Source organism: Urocampus carinirostris, chromosome 5 (assembly GCF_059441175.1).
Source record: "Urocampus carinirostris isolate Australia breed hairy pipefish chromosome 5, RoL_Ucar_1.0, whole genome shotgun sequence".
NCBI classification, from domain to species: Eukaryota; Metazoa; Chordata; class Actinopteri; order Syngnathiformes; family Syngnathidae; genus Urocampus; species Urocampus carinirostris.
This window is the reverse complement of record NC_142353.1, coordinates 23,985,093-24,007,368: the sequence shown is the minus strand read 5'-3', so window position 1 is coordinate 24,007,368 and position 22,276 is coordinate 23,985,093. Positions and strand designations below refer to the sequence as shown.

At 41.2% G+C, this 22,276-nt stretch overlaps 1 protein-coding gene across 2 annotated transcripts; it reads right to left on the bottom strand.

The window, feature by feature from the left end:
- Positions 1-1,386: 1,386 nt before the first annotated feature.
- Positions 1,387-19,269, bottom strand: LOC148365821 (UDP-glycosyltransferase 3A1-like). Of its 2 annotated transcripts, XM_088335103.1 has the most exons (12): positions 19,179-19,269; positions 17,822-17,935; positions 17,446-17,591; positions 13,669-13,770; positions 13,469-13,589; positions 11,354-11,517; positions 11,113-11,277; positions 5,750-5,958; positions 4,839-4,984; positions 4,679-4,764; positions 2,735-2,954; positions 1,387-2,663 (listed from the first exon to the last, which is right to left on the bottom strand). In XM_088335103.1, exons 3-12 carry the CDS (start codon positions 17,525-17,527, stop codon positions 2,396-2,398), a joined length of 1,563 nt encoding a protein of 520 aa, XP_088191229.1. In that variant the 5' UTR covers positions 17,528-17,591; positions 17,822-17,935; positions 19,179-19,269; the 3' UTR covers positions 1,387-2,395. The 2 variants fall into 2 exon arrangements, with proteins under 2 accessions (XP_088191229.1, XP_088191230.1); XM_088335104.1 differs by having other exon boundaries at positions 17,446-17,935.
- Between the last annotated feature and the right edge of the window lie 3,007 nt (positions 19,270-22,276).

The following is a 22,276-nucleotide window of genomic DNA, read 5'->3' as shown; positions in this document are numbered from 1 at the left end:
AACAAAAAGGCCACAGCCTGGGCGGAAAAATGCGAGCCGACCGAAAAACACACAGTGACTAGGAACCAACAACGAAAAACCGCTGCGTTGACAAATGTGAACTTGGCCGGGAATAAACCAATGGACACAGTAAGCTAACTTGCCAGCCAGCCAAGCAACACACAACAAGCGCCAACCCGGAGCAAACAGAACAGGAAGCCCCGACACTAACGGGGAGCTTGCCGGACGCTGCGAAAACCACAAACGAAAAAGGAACAATAATATACCTAAAAGGAAGAGAATGGGAAACAAGGAACGAACGCTGTAACAGTGGCAGGTGAACTTAGCCTAGCAGCTCTTACGGGTCTACAAAAAAGTCAAGGGTCACCCTGTGACAGGGTGAGAAAAGTTCAAATTTCTCCAAGCAGGAATGAGCCATATGTATTTGCTGTTCACTACAATCGCCGTCTGTTTCGTAACTGCCTCACATGTTGTGTTAATGGGTTGAGCCATTTTGAAAGTGTTATGTTCCTTCAATGACGTCACAGCCCTAGAGGAAACAAGCCAGATGATTCAACTTTGAGAACCCTGGTGGGTGAAATATTTTGCAACATATTTGCATAAATGTTAGGAGGTACACTACATGTTCTGTGCCTAATTGGGGGAAAAAAAGGTATTCGGGAAGATTTTAAGACTTTATTTAATTTGCACTTTGAATTTCCTTTTTTTAATTTTTACTCACAACGTCTGAAACCTGGTGCCCGGTCATCGAGAGCCGCATGTCCTGCATGTTTTTGGTGGTTTCTCTTTTCCAACTCAGCAGATTCAAATCATAAACTCGTTGGAAAGCTGTGAAGGAGCTTGATAAAGGTGTCAAGGCCTTTCGCTGCAGAACGCCAATGGCGCTGTGCCCCCGCACACATGAAGCCATTTTCAGCTGCGCCCAAATGTACTGTTTGCTCTCCTCCAAGTTGCTTAGGTCGCATGCTTTCGGATCATTTGACTATTCAAATTAGCGACTGCCACAGAATCAGATATATATTATATATATATATATTAAGTAATGCGGCGGGTAGAAAAACACAAATTAGGGCGTTGTCACATAAAACATATTTGACAGCGGCAGAGCTGTTGACATTGGTGGTTTCCACACTAACGGACCAAATTGCATTTGCTTGTCATCGTTACTCAAGGATTAGAGGAAACTCTGGTCAAAGACGTCACTGCGTTGTTTTGTAATTCAAATGCAAACATTCTGGAAAAATGCTGTTTCATTCTGTCCTCGGCACACTTGTATCAGAACCAGAACAGGTGGAGGACCCAGAGGCGTAACCTTTTTTAAACAAGCTTTATTTTACAGGTATGGGGCAGGTATCCACGTGAACACAAACGCCAGTGATTCGGCAATCGCTGGGCGGAAGAAGTAAGACAGAATTCCGGCGTGGAAAAATAGGAAGCCAGAGGCCGACAAGATCGATACCAGATTCACGAGCAGATACCGAATGGACGGGGTCGATACAGGACAGGACACGACAGCCAGGATTGATACCAGATACACGAGCAGATACCGGACAGACGGGATCGGTACAGGACGGGACAGACAGGATTGATACCGGATACAGGAGACTGGAGTCAGATATCAGACAGGACGAGACAGACGGGATCAAAACTGGATACTGGAGACTGGCGCAAGATATCGGACAGGATGAGACAGGCGGAATCGATACCGGATACCGGAGACTGTAGCAAGATATCAGACAGGGCGAGACAGACAGGATCGATACCAGAGACATGTCTTGCGGGTGCAGAGGTTCGTTGACGGACTGACAGGGAGTGAATGAGAGCACTGAGCTTAATTAGGAGGGAAGCCAATCAGGCAACGAGCCGCAGCTGGCGCCAAACGGGCGGGGCCAAGTGAGGGCAATGGGCAACCGTGACAACTTGAGGAATGTTTTTTTTGACTTTTGTATTTATATATGTATTTATTTATTTCAGTATAAAATAGCTAGCACTGGAATCATAAAAACAGGGAGCTTTTTCTGCTACATTTGGGTTATTCATCCGAATGCTATATTTGGAGTAATTAAACATATGTATGGATTGACATCTCTCCTTTATGACCCTAGTAACAAAACACTTCCATGCCTAAGCTTATCATATTTGTTTTCAATATTAGAGGCTTTGCTGAAACTTATTTTATTTAAAAAGACATAAAGTAGAGCAAAACTTCATTTAACATTCTGTCCTTTTTAAAGAAACATGTATTCTGTTGCTGGAACAACCATGATAACATGAAGACATGCGCAACAATAAAACCTGATAAAAAGGTATGAGTTCTTTGAGCAGGCTACTTATCTCAGTTATTAAAATGATGAAGATCAAAGAATTGCTTAACAAAGTCACCAAAGCTGTTCTTCTATTGTGTTTTCTTGCTGTCACCTTGGCTTGCCTTGCTCTTGCAGAAAATCCAGCAGAGCAAGATGGCCCCGGCAAGACCCAGTAGGACCAGGAGAAGCAAGTCCAGCAGGTATCTTTGGTACCAAGTCTGCTGAAGTGATGCCGGTCTCAGGTGAGCTCCACCTCCGCTATGAAGTATGTGCTCAACCCATTGCACTAATCGGAGCGCGGGGGGAACTGGGTGCGATCTATGGATGCGGCTGAGGGCCACAGCCGCTGACTTGAACCTAGACGACAAAACATGATTTAGATATAAATTCTGTTGTTTTTCATGTAATTCGTCTTTTTCTGCATGCACCTGACGTCCTGTATGACGGTCTGGATGTGAGAGCTAAGGAGCTTGCTCGTAATCCTCGTGGGGCTGATCACGAGCCCCAGCCCCTTTGCTTCCGCCCTCACCATGTTATCAAACTGATCTCCAAACAGGGGGATGCCCAGTACGGGAACGGCGTGGTACACTGCCTGAAGGAGACTGTTCTGACCTCCGTGGTTGATGAAGAGGCGTACCTGGTCATGTCCTTGGCAGAAATTAGAATGATTGATAAGAAAAACAAAAACAATCTTTAAATCAATATCTTTCTATATAGTTTGTCCTCAATTGTTCTAAAAATAAAATACTTGATTTTCCTTTGAAACCTTGACTACGGGTAGTAGTTCTGGGAGGTCCCAGCGCTCCAATGCTCGCCAAAGTGTGCCAGGGGACTAATTACCTGATTAGATACACATAGTGCTCATAATAAGGACAAGAAGGATAAATCCCTAGCGCAGGGGTGTCAAACTCATTTCAACTCGGGGGCCACAGGATAGAATAAACATTCTGTCGGGGGCCGGACTAGTAGATTAAAGAGAAAGGAAAAGAGAGATAAAGAAATAAGAGAAAGAGGGAGGGAAAGGGAGACAGGGTGGGACAAAGAAAGAAAAAGAGAGAGAGGAAGAGAACGTGAGAAACAAAAGATAAAAAGTCATGAGAGAGGGGGAAAAGAAAGGGAGAGGAAGAAAGAAATCCAAAGAGAAATAGAAAGACAGAAGGAGAGAAAAGAGGAAAGAAAGCGCGAAGGGTATGAAGAGGGAAAGAGAAAAGAGAGAAAAGGAAAAAAGGAAGTTAGAGCAAAAGAGGTTTAAAGACACAGAGAGAGAAAGAGACAAAGAGCAACAAAGGAAGAGAAAAAGAGAGACACAGAGAGTGAAAGAGACAGAGACAGAGTGGGAGAAAAGGGGTGGAAAAGAAAGAGAGAGAGAGAGAGAGAGAGAAATAAATACAAGTACAGTGTCTTTGTGAAAGGCACCTGGCTTTGGCAACATCAAGTTAACTGATTTAAACCTGCAGCTTGTTTTTCTCTTGTGCTTCTCTGAGTGTTGTCTCGCGGGCTCGATCTGGCCCGTGGGCCGCCTGTTTGACACCTGTGCCCTAGCGCCAGATTTTGGGAAGTTTCTGCCCATCCGTGACGCCTATCTAAAACCCTTGATGTCCTCTTTGAGCCTATTAAGACTGTGTTTTTGGTAAGCCCGGCGCACGCATGGCACCAACTGCTTGGGGAATTTGGTGACGCCTTTGGCTGCAGAACACCAACAGCGCAGTGCCCCTGCTCACCAGTGGCAACTTTCATCTGTGCGGTTTTCAGGTCTGTTCAGAGTTGTTTATGTCAAGTTTTTTTTTTTTGCATGTGACCATTCAAGTTGGCGATTAAGAACTCGAGCACGTATTTACTACTGCGCTCAAACAAAACGTGAATTAAGTCTGTATTGTGTAAAATGTGAGCCCTACAGATCGCAACACAGAAACAAGATGTCATTTTTCTGCGTTTTTGTCAATGCTGGTTGCCGCTGTAACAGTCCAAATTGCATCCACTCCTTATCATCCCAGTTTTGGTTCCCGTCCAGTTTCTCCTGTTAATTTTCGTTATCCTGATTCGTTATCGATCTCGTCTGTCTCTGGCGTCCTGTCCTTCCACGCCAGACCGGCTTCCTAACGTGCATGACTCCCCATTTCCCATTAAATAAAAAGCTTGTGTGAGAACGTCACGCGATTGGGTCCTGTATCTGTTCTGGTTCTGACACCTACAGGTTTTTGGACCGTGATTTCTTGCCCTCCGAAAAGCGCCTTTTTAGTTTCCCCTTGTCTCCATTAAAACCATCAACTTTACGCATGTGTCCATGTTTGGATCCACTCCGCCTAACTCGACAAATTCATAAATAAACATTAAAAAATCATGATGCAGCATGTAATGAAGACAGAAATCACCAAGCAAGTCGTTCAACGGCAGCCAGTCCACGAGAAGAAGATTGGAAGGTTTGCGCAGGTCGGGCGGCCAAAGCTGAAGGTCATACCTCGGAGCCAAAAATGAAAAGGTTCGAGATCAAAAACGCGTTTTGTGTCCGCACACGACATGACGACCTTGTACCTCCAGATCACGCCCTGTGGAATCCCGGAGAATCCGTCCACCAGCTCCACTAGAAGCTGGTCCACAGACACGGAAGAAACCATCGATCCCAAAGTTACGACGATGAAACCAGACTCTCTGAAACTGGAGATCCATGAGTCAAGATCCTGCAAGTATGGGTTATGGGGTTTTAAAAGACACTTCTTAAATCTTAAATCTCATGGCCAGTGATGAGTCATTTCAATTTCCTCATATTGTCGTCAATTCCTTTCAAAAAACACAAAATGTGTTCTAGCCTGACTTAAACAGAACATCTAAAAAGGAAAAAAAAATATTTAACAGTAATATAATCTTGTATCATAGCTGGGAAATAACCTTAGAATATTCTAAATTTTGTGCAGGCTTGGGGAGTAACGGAACACGTGGAACGGCAAAAATGATGTTGGCAAGCTGTTTGGATTTATTTTCATTTTGTTTCTGTCGCATTTTATGTTAGTTTTGCCAGAGATCAAATAAATCAAAGCCAGTAGAGAAAGCTTACCACGTGTTGTGAGTCATAATTTTATTCATATTTAGTTTCTTTTGTCTTTTGTTAGCATACTCGGTATTGGAGTAATCCAAAAGTAATCGAAAGTAACCAAGTTAAAGTAACCCTACCCAACCCTGAACTGAATTACTTTTTAAACAAAGTAACGAGTAACTGTAATTAATTACTGTTTTGCAGTAACGCGCCAACACTGGGTACAGCTCAGTTGACATTTTCCACATCAGTTCAGCTTAGTTACGTTCACAAACATGAACAAAAATGTAAATTACATCAAAAAATGTAATTGGCAGAGAATCTAATAAAATAAATCCATACTTACAGAAACCCAACTATGTCTACAAAAAACAATTAGACATCAGAGATACTTGTTCTGAAGAGCACTGACCTGTTCCAGGGGCTGTGCCAGTTTATTAAGAAGCCCCCCCATCAACAGAGTGGAAGGCAGAAGTGGCTGAGGGAACTCCAAGGAAAAGTCTGTGTTAAAGGCCCAGAGTTCGGCATTTTGATGCAACTCATCCAGGCCACCAGGGGGGGACCTCGAAGTCAGGTGGCGCTCGGCTACGTCTTTGAAAATGGACCAGACAATTTTCTGACCTTTCCGCACGAAGTGGGAAAGATTTGTGAGCCAAGTTAGAAGAGTTTGCTGTAGTCCTACGAAAGTGACTGCCTCAGAAAGTTGGAATATTGTGAACGCTCTTTATTTTGTGAGTTGCCATCAAAAATACGTTCTAGAATCATCTCAAATCAACTGGAATATTGCAAGCCTTCTATTGTTTTAATGTAGCTGATTATGGCCTGCAGCAAGGGTGTCAAATTTATTTTAGCTTGGGGGTTGCATGGTAGAAAAACTCTCGCGGAGGTTGGACTAGTAGATTGAAAATATAAAGAATGAAAAAGAGAGGGGAGAAGTGAGAAAGTAAGGGATAGAGACAGAGAAAGAAAGAGAAAGAGGGGGTGAGAGAGAAAATTAAAGAGGTAGAGAAAAAGAAGAGAAAGTGTGTGAGAGCGAAAAAGAGGCAAAACGAGATAGGGTGAGAAAGAAAGAAAATGGAAAAAGGGAGAAGAGAAAATAAAGAAACAGAAAAAGAAAGGAAGAAAGAGAGGGAGAAACAAAGAGAGAAGAGAAAGTAAAAAGAAGAGAGAGATCAAAAGAGGAAGAGAGCAAGAGAGAAGAGAAAAAGGAGACAAAGAGAGAAAGACAAAAATAAAGGGACAGATTAGATAAAGAGTGAGGCAGAGAGGAAAGAGACTCAATTAGAAAGATAAAAAGTGCGAGAGAGTAAGATAGAGAAAAATGAATAGACAAAGAGAGAGAGCGTGCGAGAGAGAGAGAGAGACAAAGAGAAAAGGCCAGTGAAAGACAAAAAGAGAAAAGAGAGAGAAAGAGAGAGAACAAAATACAGCTACAGTTGCTTTGGGATTGGCGCCTGGCTTTGGTGACATCAAGTGGAGATATTTTAAACTGCAGTTTATCAATCTCAGGAGTTATGGTCATGGTGCGGTTGGGCCACATATGCCTATCCACAACAAAAGGTCTACGGTACTAAAGACTTTTCACTTTTCTCAAAGATCTTTTACACAAAATAATAAGAACTAAAAAACAAATGAACAAACAATACTCAGAATTAACAAGAAAACCAATTTGTAATAGTAAATAAAGAAAATAGTGAGGCACATATTAAAGACTTATAGATGTGAGAGTAAAAATCCAACAAACTTGTTAAGTGTAAGGTGCATTTAGTGTCCTTTAAGCTTCAGTTCTACGGCGGTTACGATCTCATTTAAATAAAATGTTAGTATGACAAAAAGTGATTCATCTATTGAGCTAATTTGATTAAATTTACAGTCACTGCCATCGGAACTAGCATCCCTGGCCTACTAGGATACTTTTTTTTCACGATATTCTAATACCATGAGATGGGATATAAGTTTTTGCCATAATCAGTAATATCAAATCATTAAAAGACTTTCGATATTTCAATTCATTTGTAATAAATCCAGAATGTATGACAATTTAAAAAATGCATTTTAGATGATGTTTATTCTCCTAGATTCTTTATTTAATAGTGAACACCTGCAAGGGAGATTGCATAGCTTGCCAGTTTTGACCATTATGCACTTTTTTACATTATCGGCCAATCATGTTGCTATTCTTTGATCCCCACACCCATTTATGACCTAACTGCATTTATGACCCAACTGCTTTTGGTAACTTATGATATTTGATTTAAAAAGGGGCCTAGTGTAGAGCTTTTAAAACAATTGACATTTGGAATTTGGCATCGTGAGTTTTTTTTTATACAGTCCTCTCCCGTTCTCCTTGGAAGTTCAATCTCCTTATTTTAAGTGTCTACTAAACTATGAACTTATTAATAGAAAACAAAGAACTTAATCACAATAATCACATTTTCTGAGACAGTCCTGAACAGTGAAACCTCAAAATTACAATTGCCATAAAAGATTACTTGTATTATTTTTAGGACAATTATAATTACCATAATTTATATGAGGCATAGTATCCAAAACAGTATTTTGTGAGATATTTTTTATATATAAGGTGTACTGGACTATGAGGCGCATTAAATTACAAATACTGTATGAGCTAGGATTGGATCAAAAGAAACATCGTAGCTAAACTCAATTGATCAATTTATAAACGGTTACTATGCGTAATAATGAATCATTGTAACTATGCTTTTCTAATTGTATGTATTGTATTTTTTGGTCTATAAAGTGCAACAGTGTATAAGGCGCAATCTATATGATTTCTGGTAAATGTTGGGGTTTTAAGTAAACCTTATAGTGTGGAAAATACGCTTTTACAACTGTTAATAATAATAGGGCCGATTTTAGTCCCACTATGGATTGAAATTGGGAAGCGACCTACTCGTTCGAAATAAGTGGCAAGTAGCAACATTATATTTTAGCCACAGACCATAACTGAGATAAAAACGAGGAAAACCATGAAAAAAATCGTTTTTTGAATGTTTCGCTATTTAAACACTTTCCCCATGTAACAAAAATAGCGACTAAAGTTCAATGTTTCCGATTTTAGAAAACAAAACATTATTTATTTCAATGTGTATTTCAATAAATATGTGCTTAAAATGTCTTTCATCCATCCGTCATCTGCACCGCTTATCCTCAGTAGGGTCGCGGGGGTGCCCATCCCAGCTATCTTCGGGCAGTAGGCAGGGGATACCCTGAACTGGTTGCCAGCCAGTCACAGGGCATACAGAGACATACAACTCACTCGCTCATTCAAACCTAGGGACAATTTGGTTAGGCCAATTAATCTGACATGCATGTTTTTGGAATGTGGGAAGAAACCGGAGTGCTCGGAGGACACCTGCGCAAGCACGGGGAGAACATGCAAACTCCACACAGGAAGGTTCGATCTCATGACCTCAGAACTGTGCCACAGACGCGCTAACCACTGCGCCACCGTGAGGCCCTAAAATGTCTTTCAGTCTGGTCTAATTATTTTATATTTAGACAAATGCCGTTTCTCAAATTAAATTTTAAAATTAGACTATCCCTGTAAAAAACATTAAAATTACATCATACCAGAAAAGCAACCTTTAAAATTGATTTTCTGAGGTTTTTGATCAGAATAAGGTGGATGCAAGTCATTAAATTAGCCATATCTTCAAAATAGTTCATCATAAAGCTTTGACTTAGGTATCATTCAAAGCTCAGTTTTATACTTTCCATTGATACCTAAATCCCAAATTTGATATTTGCCTCACTGTTACTCATTTAGGTAGGTCAGGTCACAAACAACAAAAGACATCTAAATATTAAAATGAAAAGACAATCAAAGTCAATTGGACTTAATATACAGACACAATTACAATTATACAATTTGAAAGTATTCATGTTTAAAATCATGAATTGTATTCTCCCAAATTTGCATGAGAAATTGGAAGCATGTGGCTTATGTGAACCATTTCACATATGTTCAATATGTGCATTGCCTGAAACACGGCATATATGTCAAGTCGGTAATCTAGCTTCTGCCAAACATGCTGAAGCACATATTGGCTAACAGTCTGCAATGCTGTATTGATTCTCTACTTGAGTTCTTCTATGTTTGCAGGGATAGAAGGAACATACACTATTCCTTTAATGTAACCCTTGAGGAAAAGGCATAAGGTGTTAAATCGGGTGAATGGGCCAGCCATTCCAGCAAAACACTGTGTCTTTAACACCAGCACGCTCGATCCGTCCTCCTCACATATTGTCATTGAGATATGCACACAACGTGAGCTTCCAGTGAGGTGGAGCCCCGGTCTGTCGCAAAATAATTCAACCTGGTCAATCCTGGAAGGGGGATTACCACATGTGAGGTCCTTTCTCAAGGTTTCTCTTTTCTCCTCACACTGAGGTTTTTGAGTTGTTCCTTGCCCACATGCTGGTTTAAGATCAGGTAATTGTGTAATTTTGTAATTGTAATCCTGTGCAGTCCTTTGAGACATTTTTGTGATTAAAGGCTATATAAATAAATTTGACTTAACTTGACTTGACTTGACTTGAAAATGAAGTCTGCATGTTCATGTGCAATGAGCTCATCCGTTAAGTAGTTTTGAAGCACTTCCAGATAAACATCGCCGTTACATTTCCCTCGAAAAAATTGGGCCATAAAGACGATTCTTGGAGATGGAGCAAAACACATTCACTTTAGGTGAGTCCCTCTCATGTTCAACTGTGGCGTGGGGATTGGTAACATAGTCCACATGCTTATGAATTTCTAATTCAGATTTGGATTAATAAATCCCACGATTTTCAACATTATTACTTTTTAATTCCATTTGCCTTAACTCATTCAATGCAACACGTTTCTCTCAAATGGAAGACGTGCCAGCCAATGTTTGCCATTTTGACTCATTTAGATATGCTTATGGGATATCAAAAGAAAAGCTTGACACCTCAACTTTCTAACTTTTAATCTTGTGTAGTAAAGAACAGTTCAACATTGCTATGTTTCTTGAAAATAATTGTTTCCAAGACAATAGCTTTTTGTGAGAGGATACATTTTAAGCAAAACCTTCACTTCGGTACTTTTGTTTTTGCATTTGTGATACATGAAATAGCTAAACAATGCTTTCCATAAACACAAAGATACTTGGCTTGAAAAATACAATTTTATTGCTAGAAAACTGAACTTATGCATAAACGATGCATAAACTTTACAAGAACTTTTCAGCAGACAATGATTCAGGCCACCATGGTGTTCGCATTCCTGCGGACGTACACAAAAATCCATCCCTATCTGCCCCAATGATAACGAAAGGACTTCTTCATCTTTTTTAGAAGAAAAAAAAAAACGTTAACTGACTGTACTTATCCATATCTTTGCTACTCTAACCACACTGGTTCACTACGCCTTCTCACCGTTTACAACCACTGGGTGCTGGAAGCCACATTAAGCAGTGGGGGCTTCCTTGATGTGTGGACAACAATTCAAACAAAGCCACTCCTGACATCTAATTATTTTTCATAATGAAATAATTCCCAGAGACTTATAGATAAAACAATTTTTTTTTTTTTTTACGTTTTGGCACTAGGGGACAATGCTTCTGGTAACGTATTCATACGTAATGGCATTGAATGAGTTAATAATGTGCTTTCCATGATACTTACATCTCAAAAGATATCTAGTTTTTGGAAACACACAGTTTATTACCCGAATGAAAACACAACCTGTACACTGTACAAAACAGTTGAAAAAGTTATCTGCGTCCTTACCTACAGCACCAATAACAGAGAAGATCAAGTTTTTTGCACGACCCCAAATGTCCATTTGGTCTGTCAACTGGGAGCCGAAAGCTGGCACTGAGGAGACCGATGTGGGCACAGCAAAAGACAAAGGCCCGTTCAAAGAGCCCGGATAAAAGGCTATGTAAGGGACTCCTGGATGAGATAAAATGGTTTAGAGTTATTAAAGTATTTTCAACGGCATTTTATAGATTTCCTAATGGCAAAATACCAAGTTTGTGTGCCACAATGAAGGAGCAAGGGTTAAAGGCATCGAGGATGGTGACGTCGTATCGCTCCTTCTGCAGGAAGCTTATTTGATTGCCGTCTCCTAAAAGCTTATCGCACTGATAAGAAAGGTGGCCCATGAAATTCAAAAAACCCTTAAAGCTGTCCCTGTGGGAAGAAAATGTGGGTCACTGATAATTACAGTAAGGTACGTGTGCAGTGTTGGGACTAAAGCATTACGAAGGAAGTTGCACGCAGTTATTAATAAAATGTTGTAACTTTCTAGAAGGTTTGTCACAGCATTGTTTTAGCTACTTTTTATATGCAGATCATCAATTTCAGTGTTGCCTGTTTGCTGAAGATGCCTGTATCACTAAGGTTGTTACATACATCTCTATATATACTCACAAAGTATAACTAAAGACAGTTGTGGCGATGCCTTCTCAAGCACAGAGTACAAGGACGCCGATTTTCTCCTCATATTTTCCCTACCATGTTTACTCACATTAAGCGTAATAATGGAATAATCAGCTTATATGGACAAATTTGGTTGTGTGTCCCTGTAACAAATGGTAGCCAGCGTGTGAGGAGGGGGGCGTAGCTTGTACAGGAACAAAAAACAACGGGAAACCAATGGAAACCAAATAATTTACGGTAAAAGTGTGCTGAATTTTGGTCCTTTCATTTGTCAAATTATTTTAACAGTATGCCATGCCTGAAAAAAACCTGTTTTGGAACTGGTCACAACTCTGCTCAATCCCCCCACACTGTGTTCTAATTATCCTAAAACTTTATGTTGTGGGATCGGACAGCACCCTCCGTCTGGTCGTAGCCATTTCAATGCTATTGTCATCCAGGTTAAAGTATCCATGTCATTTCTGCTGTCTTCCGCTATCACGACAGGTTTTGTTTTGTTTGGACATTTCGTTGTTATTTGACCACCTGTTTATTACTTTGTACCTCCTTTTTTATTAAGTACCATCCCTGTTTTAAGAACACCTACCCAACAGGAAGCATTCATCTCCTAAATGCTGTCCTTTTTTGGCATCAAAGGACTGTCTGCTGTGCCCATTCCCTGTCCCGGTGGCGAGGAAGTCCCTCCTGTTTCCTGCACCGGCGGTGAGGAGACCCCCTGGTCGCTTCTGTTTGCACTACCGGGCGCGAGGAAGTCCCTCGGTTGCTTCTGTTTCCTGTCCCGGTGGCAAGGGGGTGCCTCGGCCACTACTGTTTTTTGTCACGGCGGCAAGGAGATGCCTTGGCTACTACTGCTTTCTGTCATGGCAACGAGGAGAAAGTCCCTCAGTCGCTTCTGTTTCCTGTCCAAGCGACAGGGAGGTCCCTCGGTCACTTCTGTTTCCTATCCCAGCGGCAGGGAGGTCCCTTGGTCGCTTCTGTTTCCTGTCCCGGCAGCGAGAAACAACGCTTCTGTTTTCTGTCCCATCAACAAGGAGAAAGCCCCTCGGCCGATTCTGTTTCCTGTCAGCGCTGTGAAGAGACGGTCCCTCAGTCGCTTCTGGTCCCTGTCCCCGGCGACGAGAAGAAGGTCCCTTGGTATTGAGATGTTTTCTGTCCTGGCAACAAGGTGAATGTCATCTAGCCGATTCTAAGGACAAAGACCCTCCACCACCCAAGTCCTGGTGGCCAGAAAGTACCTATCCTGGAGAGTAGTTCTCATCTGCTTCTGGCCCTGTTTCGGCAGGGATTGACTAGGATCTTCAACCATCCTCTCTCAGCCTCCATCATTTTTGTTTTTTGCCTCATCGCCCTTGACAGGGAGGTAATGAAAGTATACCCCCTTCCCCCAGAGGGCGCCAACCGGTCTGGAACTAATCAGACCTGTGCAGAATCTCCCCACACCCGTTCTAAATTGTCCCAAGACCTTATATTGACTGTTTGGACAGCACACTGCATCGGGTCATTGCCATGGTCATCCTGGTTGCCATATTTATGTAATTTCTGCTGTATTCCACTATCATGTCAGGTTTGGTTTAGTTTAGACATTTTTTTGTTTTGGGTGGTATCTGAATTACTTTTTTAATATGGTTACTGTAACTAATGATTGTTTTTCAGTAATGCTCCCAACACTGATTATGTGTAAATGGATTTTGGAAAAAAGTACCGGCCCAGTAAAAACTGCGCTTGTTGTTCCAGGAACCAGCCGTTGTATTGTTGAATGTATTCATCTCCGAGGGACCAAGTGCTGGTTTGGTAACTGTCATTGCGACCCTCATAGGACAAACCTGATATCATTTTTTGTTGTAAATTAAAATAAAGAAAAAAGGCTTTTTTAAGAAAAAAAAAACAAATCTGAAAGAATACCTGTAATGAGAGGGTTCCCTAGCTGCAGAAGCATACGAACTTCGTGGCCTTGCAGGTGGAAGTTGTGAGAGATTTCGTCAAATAATAAGTAGTGGCTTCCTCCTGCAGGTTAAAAAAACAGTGACACATTTCCCCTTCTAAATCCTTTAAAGGGACACTGTGATATTTGCCCACTAGATGTCGCTGGATAGAGTATTGCAACCAAAATTAATTCTTCAAAGCACACTGAAGAATTCAAACTACGGAGATTCAAGGTGACCAAAAAGCACCATTCTAGTTCAAGTCTTTGGCCCAGCCTTTTGGAGTTTTTGGGTACCCGTTGAAGAAAGATGGTGGACAATTACGTCAGCTCTGTCAAGACCAGAACGGGAACAGGTCCCACTTGCATAACGTTTACGTTTATTGAAGAAACGATGAAGGGAAAGCGGGTCGCTCTCGTACTCGGCTTATGATCTGAACACGGAAGTGAATCTTCCGTAGCGAGCGATGGTTGTGTCAGGGGTGGAAAATTGGTCGGTAGCCGGGACGGGAGAGCAGACGTGGTTGGGATCAAAAAACGGATTGTAATTCGGGACGGGAGAGCAGACGTGGTCGAGATCAAAACAGGTCGTGCCGGGAGACACACAGGAGCAAAAAACGGGACAGTCGAGAGTCAGGGTAAAAAAAAAAAAAGGCTTGCCTTGTATCACGGAGATTCGCAGACGGACTGACCAAAGGGGACAGATAGGAGTGGGTTTAAATAGAGATAGGGGGCAGCCAATCAGAGACCGAGGCATTTGGCACCAAAGGAGCGGGCACAGGGGGTAAACATGACAAGCTCCCTTTCAGGTGAGACTTATTTATTCAAAATAAATTTATTGACCTACGAATAAAAATAATTGCATGTTTATACGATAGTTCATGTATTTTTCTTATAATTTATTTCAACATTAAAATAAATTAATTAAGTTTTTTTTTTTTCACCATTAGGAGGCTCTAACAAATACAAAATTGTCCCTTTATCAGCCAGCTCAGCATTTCTAAATGTCCATGTAAACTAAAAACAAGAAAAAGAAAATAACACATCAATTAAAGTAGAGAATTCCATTTAAATAGCTTTTTTTTAAACGTACAGAAGTTTTTGCCTTAATTGTAATATATTTTTAGTGTTATTGGTAAGATTTGTAATACAGAGACCACTCGCTACTTCGCTGCTTTGCGGATTTTGAATGGAGCTGTCTTAATTGTCATTGACGTTAATGGATTGTTCATTGTGGTCAACAGAGAGCACACAGCAAATGCTGCATGGGGCAAATAATGTGTGTGTGTGTATTGAGTGGGTGTGACTGTCTGTGCGCGACTGTGATAGGCTGGTGTTAGCTGTCAGTCAAACAGCCGGGGTGAGCGGGCATTAAAATCAATGGGTCCAGCCAAAACAAACCGAGCCAGATAGCTTTTAGTCGCTCGTTACATTAAAAAGAAATCAATCAAACTATGAGGAAAGTCAGAGGAGCGCAAAGAAATGGTGATCACCACCGAGTGTGCCGTGGAGTCTTATCGCGTCAGGGAATCGACTGAGGCGGCGTCAGGAAAGAAAGCATTAGCGATGCTGCAGGTCCAGCTTAGTGCTACCGCTAGGCTAACAACTCTCTTAAGCTCTCCCTGCCGAACCATTTACCCATGAAACGGACCATGACCTGAAGCTACAACTCATAGGAAATCTCTACATTGGGAATGGTTGTATTTCAATCATTGCGGAGACCTGGGTAATTCCGGGGAGCCCCGATGCTAGCTTCAGCTGTTCTTGAGCAGATTTGAAGTCCCCGTATCTGCAAAACTATGAATAGTAGAAAAATAAAAAGAAGTTGTGCCATTTTAAAGCTAATTACGTAAAAAAAATGTAATGCTATTGATACGTTTTGCTTTTTAGACAGCATTAATGGTGTAATCATAAAAAGGGTTTGGTGTGATTGAATTTGCAAAAACTAAATAATGGACTGTTGTTTAATGTGCATTTTGCATACAATTCAGAAAGGAGCCACCAGAGAGGAGGTCCATGGTGAGATGGCGTGGTAAATTCACAAGGGATGGACAGGAACAAAAAAGAATAGGACACCCCTCAACTTCAGAGATGCGATTGATCATGTTCAAACTGCTTTCTAGCGGAGCCCCTGTAAATTGATCAGAAGAGGCAGTAGGGAACTTCAGTTTCCTACAAAAACTGTTAGACGCGTCTTAAGAAGACGATTGCACATAACATCTTACAAAATACAGTTAGTCCAAAAGTTGAAGGACACCCATAAACCAGCTCCTTGTGACTTTTGCATTGCTATGCAACAGAAGATCTAAGATGACGGATTTGGCAACCGGCTCGTTTTAGCGATGAGGCGACTTTCTACATAAATGGAGAAATAAACAAGCATAACACTTGCATTATGGGTACACAGAACCCACAGAAAGACTCCCCAAAGCTTTGTGCTATATAGAAAAGGTCTCTACGGACTATTCTTCTTTGAAAGAGACACATTTGAGGTGAGCTATACCTCGGCATGCTGGAAAACTAATTCATGTATGAATTTAGCGAAAACAGTCTGGTGACTTAATTTTCCAACAGGGTGAGGCGCCACCACACCGGAGCCTTAGGGTTAGACAGTTTCAGAACACAATGCCAGATAAATGGATTGGGGAGTATGGGCACAACTATTACAATCTCGTGTACTGATCTACCAGGTATCCAGATCTCATAACATGCGATCTCTTTTTGTGGAAATATGTGAAGGGATTGGTCTATGTGCCCCCTATTCCAAGGGACCCATTTGGTGAGAATTTGACTATTGGCTTGATGTGTGAAGTGTGACCGATGGTGTTCACAATGAACATTTCCATTTCAATTCAAACATTTCATGTAAAAAGTGAGATGACAAGCTTCTGACTTTACCAGATGTATTTTTATATCCTTGACACTAGGAGTACCACAGCCAAGCCATTTGGCTTTTCTACATAGAATACCCCAATGCCAGCCAATTGACTTGATTAGTTTCACCATTGAACTGCAAACTCTGGTGCAAACAACTTAGCAATGACCCTTCGCATACTGATGTAAAGAAAATAATGTATAGTGAGGGCATTTTTGTAGTGTTACTGTAGTTGTATTTGTGTGGTATTTTTGTCGTATTTTATAGTATAATTGTACTTTTAGTTTGTATTATTTCTACTGTGTTTTATTGTAGTAATCTATTAGGATATGTTTGTAGTATGTCTGTTGTATTTTTCTAGTATTACCATAGATGTATTCTGAAGTGTTTCCATACGAGTATCTTTGTAGTGGTCCTGAGGACAAGCTCTTTGTGCATCTATCAACACCACACCTACCACATTCCATTTGAAGAACCCCATCTTGATGCATTTACAGAAAAATCTTGACAAGATGGGCCGTTGAGTGGTTATTTTAAATAAAACAGCTTTTTGGCTGTCCACTGGTCATTCTGGAGGGTTAAGAAAATTCCTAGGACTTCAAGTGTTTATATTTTCCCGAGACATTCAATATCAAAATGTGCCTCAGACTTTTGGTACACCTTATATTATTCAAACTGTAAAATGTGTCAATCTAATTGGCCTGAACATACCAGAAGGACTCAGTGGCAAAAAAATGAATTAGTACATTTAAAAACACCATTTTATACAATCTATACTCTATATAATTGAAGGTGTCAGTTTTCTTTTGTTCTTTTGATAGCTAGTTAAGAAGAAAAATGAGAGAGGGGAAAAAAGCGTGACAATGACTGCTCCCGTACTCACCAATTAGGCAGACAGTCAGGATTTTGGCAGAGTGGACCAGCGGGAGGACCAGCAGCCAACACGTCCAAACCGTAAGCCCCATGTCGCCGCTGCCAACCTGATTTGCTTCCAAAGACCCGAAAATAGTCTCCTGGTTCAAAAATAAACTGCAAAGAAAACTGTTGTGTGAAGGAATGCCTTGAAAAATCCACAGTAAAAAGAAAACGATGATGGAAGCAGGTGGAATTTAAATGAGAAAACCATTCCATGCAAAGGAATCCATTAGATTAGTAAGAGAGTCTTACAGGACTCAAGCTGATAAAAGGTAGAAGGTGCCTACAATTTCGAGGAGTCACTTTGCTTAGCTGTCATTAAAAAATGAGAAAGAAATTCCAACCTTGTAACTCAGAAATCTGTACGCTGGTCTCTGTATTGTGCGAGGTTCTGTAACACTTTAGCCTCTCCGTTTTTCTTCTAAATGTCAGACCCTCAATGTCTACAAGCATTGGCCCTGCAGTGTTAATGAAAGGGAGGGACCAGGAGGGGGGGGCAGTGTCAAAAAGGGAGGGTTCAGCGTCCCCCAGAACACATCATCAATTAAATTGAATAAACAGGAAAATAAACTAAATGTGTCAAAATTGGATTACGCTCTGAACTAACTTTCCCTCCAATTTGATTCCTATTTACGTCCAAATGTTGTTTAACTGGATGATATCAGCTTTAAACCGACACATTAACTCTTTCAGTGCTATAACGCTTAAATATGTCTTTTTTTTCTTTTTTAAGAACTATTCTAAAGACTTCAGTATCAAGCCTCTGGGAATGATTTTAGTATGATAAATCACCACTAGATGGCAGGAATGGCTTGATCAGATCGAGGAGCCCCCACTTACTCGTGTTGCTTCCACAATCCAGCGATTGAGAGTGAGCGGGCGGCCCCCGAGTGATCGGAATTGTATGATCAAGCCTCAGGGAAAAATTTCAGGATGATAAATCACCACTAGATGGCAGGAATGGTTTTGATCAGATCGAGGAGCCCCCACTTTCTCATGTTGCTTCCTCAATCCAGCGATTGAGAGTGAGTGGGTGGCCCCTGAGTGATCGAAATCGTGTGATCAAGCCACCCGAAACATCGGACGCTGAAAAGTTAAGGCAAGGTTCATGCATCTTTCATGTATAAGTATAGTGTTCTTGCAATAAAATGTTATTTTGCAAGCAAAGTGCCCTTGTGTTTAAGGAAAGCACCGTTTAGATATTGGAGGTATTACTAATGCAAAAGAAAGACGTTTTTCTCAGACGTTTTCTTGGAAACGAGTAGTTTCACAAAACTAAGCAATGTTTAACTGTTGGTAAAAGATAGAAACACTTTTTTTTACTCTTTTTCCTTTTTACTCTCATTTACTCGTTTTGTTTCTAATGAAAGATGAGGTTTCAAGCTTTCTTTTCAGATGTCATGCCTATATAGCTATAAAACTACATTTTCTGTAAAACTTCAAAAATGCGTCAAATGGAAAAAATTGGCTCTTCCCATTTGAGAGAAACGTCTGGCATTTAATGCAACGGTCTCCAAATCACACCCTGCGGACCGGCTCGGCCCACCTCCGCATCTTGTTCGGTGTTCTGTAGAAACGAGCTATTGTCTGTCTTGACACATCATACCATAGGCTGATCTGACTACCGTATCTGCCGAAATGTATTTCGAAGCAGTAAAAGTCAAATAAGACAGAATAGAAACAAAAATTATAAATACTCACCGCTTTCAAAGGCACACGTAATAGGTAGGACGAAAACTTGCACATTCCTGGTAAATCGCCGTCAGCCTTGTCCACATGTGCATTGGTAGTCCGTCTCAACGGGTAGGAAAGATTTCAGAACATCGGCCCCCAGAGACCATTTTTTTAACCTAAAAAAATAACTCAAAGTCTGGATGCATTTTTAGTTGTACGGGATTCAGACTTGGGTCACCGCTGAACTACCAGTGGTATAAATGACATATGAAAAGGCGCTGGGTCTTACCTCGATATCACAATGTCTTTAGTTGCAGTACCAGAGACGAACATCAATTTGGTTGTGCAATTCACACAATTTAATGACAATTGATATGTCACTTACAATGCTTGGAATAGAAGAATAGAAAAATTTAATTTACTGTCTTGTAACATAGGAAATGCATGATGGATTTAAGATACGTCTGTCAAGACCAGAACGGAAACAGGACCCACTCGCGTAACGTTTACCACAAGTTTTATTGAAGGAACGAGGAAGGGGTGCGCCCACGTTTCGAAGTTCGCTGGATTCGGGAAGCGGGTCACTCTCGTACTTGGCTTGTGATTGAACACGGAAGTGGATCTTCCGTGGCAAGCGATGGCGGTGACGGGGACGGAAAAAACGGGTCGTACCCGGGACAGGAAAGTAAAAACATAGTCGGGGATGGAAGAGAGTCGTAAGCCAGAACGGGAGAGCAGACGTGATCGGGGTCGCAAACGAGTCGTAAGCCAAGACGAGAGAGCAGACGTGATCAGGATAAAAACGGGACAGGCAGGGGTCAGGGTAGAAAAAAGCTTGCCTTGAACACACAGAGATTTGCAGACGGAGTGACCAAAGGGGATTGAGAGGACAGGGTTTAAATAGTGGGAAAGCCAATCTGTCAACAAGCTGCAGCCGGCGCCATATGGGGGGGGGGCAATTGGGCGCCATGGCAACTGTGACAACGTCTCTGGTGACTTAAAATAGTGTAATAAGATAAAATTTACCATTTTTGCGCAAATCATCTTTACTATTAGTTGTCAAGTGCTTTGACAACTAAGGTGAATTTTGACCTGTAAAGAGAGAACAGACATTTTAAATGTCATGGACTTTTTTGTGATGAACCCACAGAGTGTTAATTGGTTTTAATTCATATCATTCGGTTTTTGTCTTGTGGAGAAACCAGAAGGGCTATTTGTTTGAGGCTTTATGGAAAACCGTCATTTTTTTTATATCTAGGCACTCTTGCAATCGTGACACCTTTTCTGCTACAAACCGACCCTCACAGGAAAAAGTATGGGGACCCGTGCATTAATGAAATGTTTGTTTTGCTGATTAGGGGATTGATTGGAAGAGGCTCAGCAGTAGGTAGGACTGCGCATCCCGACTAAATGAGTCACAATAGGCTGGCGGGTGCTCCGGAAGGTCGGCTGCTAGCAAGTGAGGCTTGACATGTAGGTTATCCTGGACAATGTGGTCATTGTGGAAGCAGAATCGTTTCTCCTCGGTGTCAGAGAGGTCATTAGAAAAACAAGTGAATCAGAAAAACTGCTGGATTGTTTCGGCAAAGGGGTGCTCCAGTCAGAGGGGGTCAGTCCCATCATGGCTGATGTTTTCAGGCAGCTTGCCTCGTCACTTCATTCTACGCTAAGCGTTAGAACTACAATACTGTTTAAAAGTTTGGGGTCTCATAGGAATTTCCTTATTTTTTAGGGAAAACCACTATTTCTTTCAATGAAGATAATATTAAACCTTATGTAGTGTTAGGGTCAAATTGTATAATATAATAACTGATGTGTCTCAGGGGCCACAAAATGAAATTACTATGGGAATGCATGGTTACGGATGTCCATCATGTTTTTTAGGGTGTTGTATTGACTACATTGAGCTACACTCCTTTGTTTTTGGTGGTTAGGACTCAGATAGATCCCAAGTCAAAATTGACCCACTAATAACAGTTAGTGATGCCAATTCCCAACAGAACATAAGGGTTAATCTAAACAGAATACAGCCCTTACATTGTTAACATGATAATAGACTGTTTTAGCTGCAAATGTCTGGTTTTTAATGTATTATTTACATATGTGTACAAAGGCGCATCTCTGTCAACCAGTTTTCGAATTTTACATTGTGTTTGCTAACTGCATTAGAAGGATGATTAGAAAGCCCTCGTGCAGTAATGTTAGCACAGCTGAAAACAGTTTAGCTGGGTAGATAAGCTATAAAACTGACCTTCCTTTGAACTAGTCAAGTATCTGGAGCATCACATTTGTGGGTGTGATCAAACTTTCAGAATGGCCAGAAAAAGAAAACGTTCACATAAAACTGAACAGTCTGTTCTCTTTTGAAAACAGAGGTTCTTAACACTGCTGGATTCAACTTGGTTCAAATGCCTATTCACCGAACCCTACTTTAATATGAAATACAATTTTTCTTTTTTTTTCTTCAAATTCAAGACATATAGTTTTTCCACTGGTGGTCAGAGCGAACTGTAAACAAAACAAACCAACAAACAAAACCAACATAGTGCATTCAAGATGGCTGCGCATGCTATTTATTGCCGTTCTCTTGTCTTTTTTGCTTTCACTTTTGGACACGTGTGGCCAAAAACACTTACAGTAGGGACGAACTTATTCGGTTGGGTGAGCGTCTAAATTTCGACTTTTCGGGCACTTTTTATACCGCCCATGATATACCGAGTGAACTTCAAAGAGACCCGGGATCCTTGTGGACAGCTATTCCTCTTAATAAACGACGCCAACGGCGCCGTAAAGAAAGGAAACAGAAGCGTGGTTGCCGTGCAGGTAGATGTGTGAAGCGTGTGAAGTCCAAGCAGCAAGATGGACGCGAGGATGGACGCGAGGATGTAACTAATTCCACCATTCATTCCTCGCCGGACAACCGACGCTTTAAACTCAGCGCTCACGAACGGCCACAACGCCGGGAGCTTTTGAAGATCTCGACATAGACTACAAAGAGTTCAGCTAAGTCAAATGATTCAGCAAAACTGAAATTTGGTCTGTTAAATATTAGATCGCTTGCTCCAAAAGCTTTACTTGTTGATAACATTATTCGTGATTATAAACTTAACTGTATGGGTCTTTGT

Coding starts and splice junctions, on each gene's coding strand:
- LOC148365821 (XM_088335104.1), bottom strand. CDS start 17,527: ATGGGGCTTACGGTTTGGACGTGTTGGCTGCTGGTCCTCCCGCTGGTC. Junction 13,590..13,668: donor AGGGAACCCTCTCATTACAG/GTATTCTTTCAG, acceptor AAATGATATCAG/GTTTGTCCTATGAGGGTCGC. Junction 11,278..11,353: donor CATTGTGGCACACAAACTTG/GTATTTTGCCAT, acceptor TATCTCATCCAG/GAGTCCCTTACATAGCCTTT.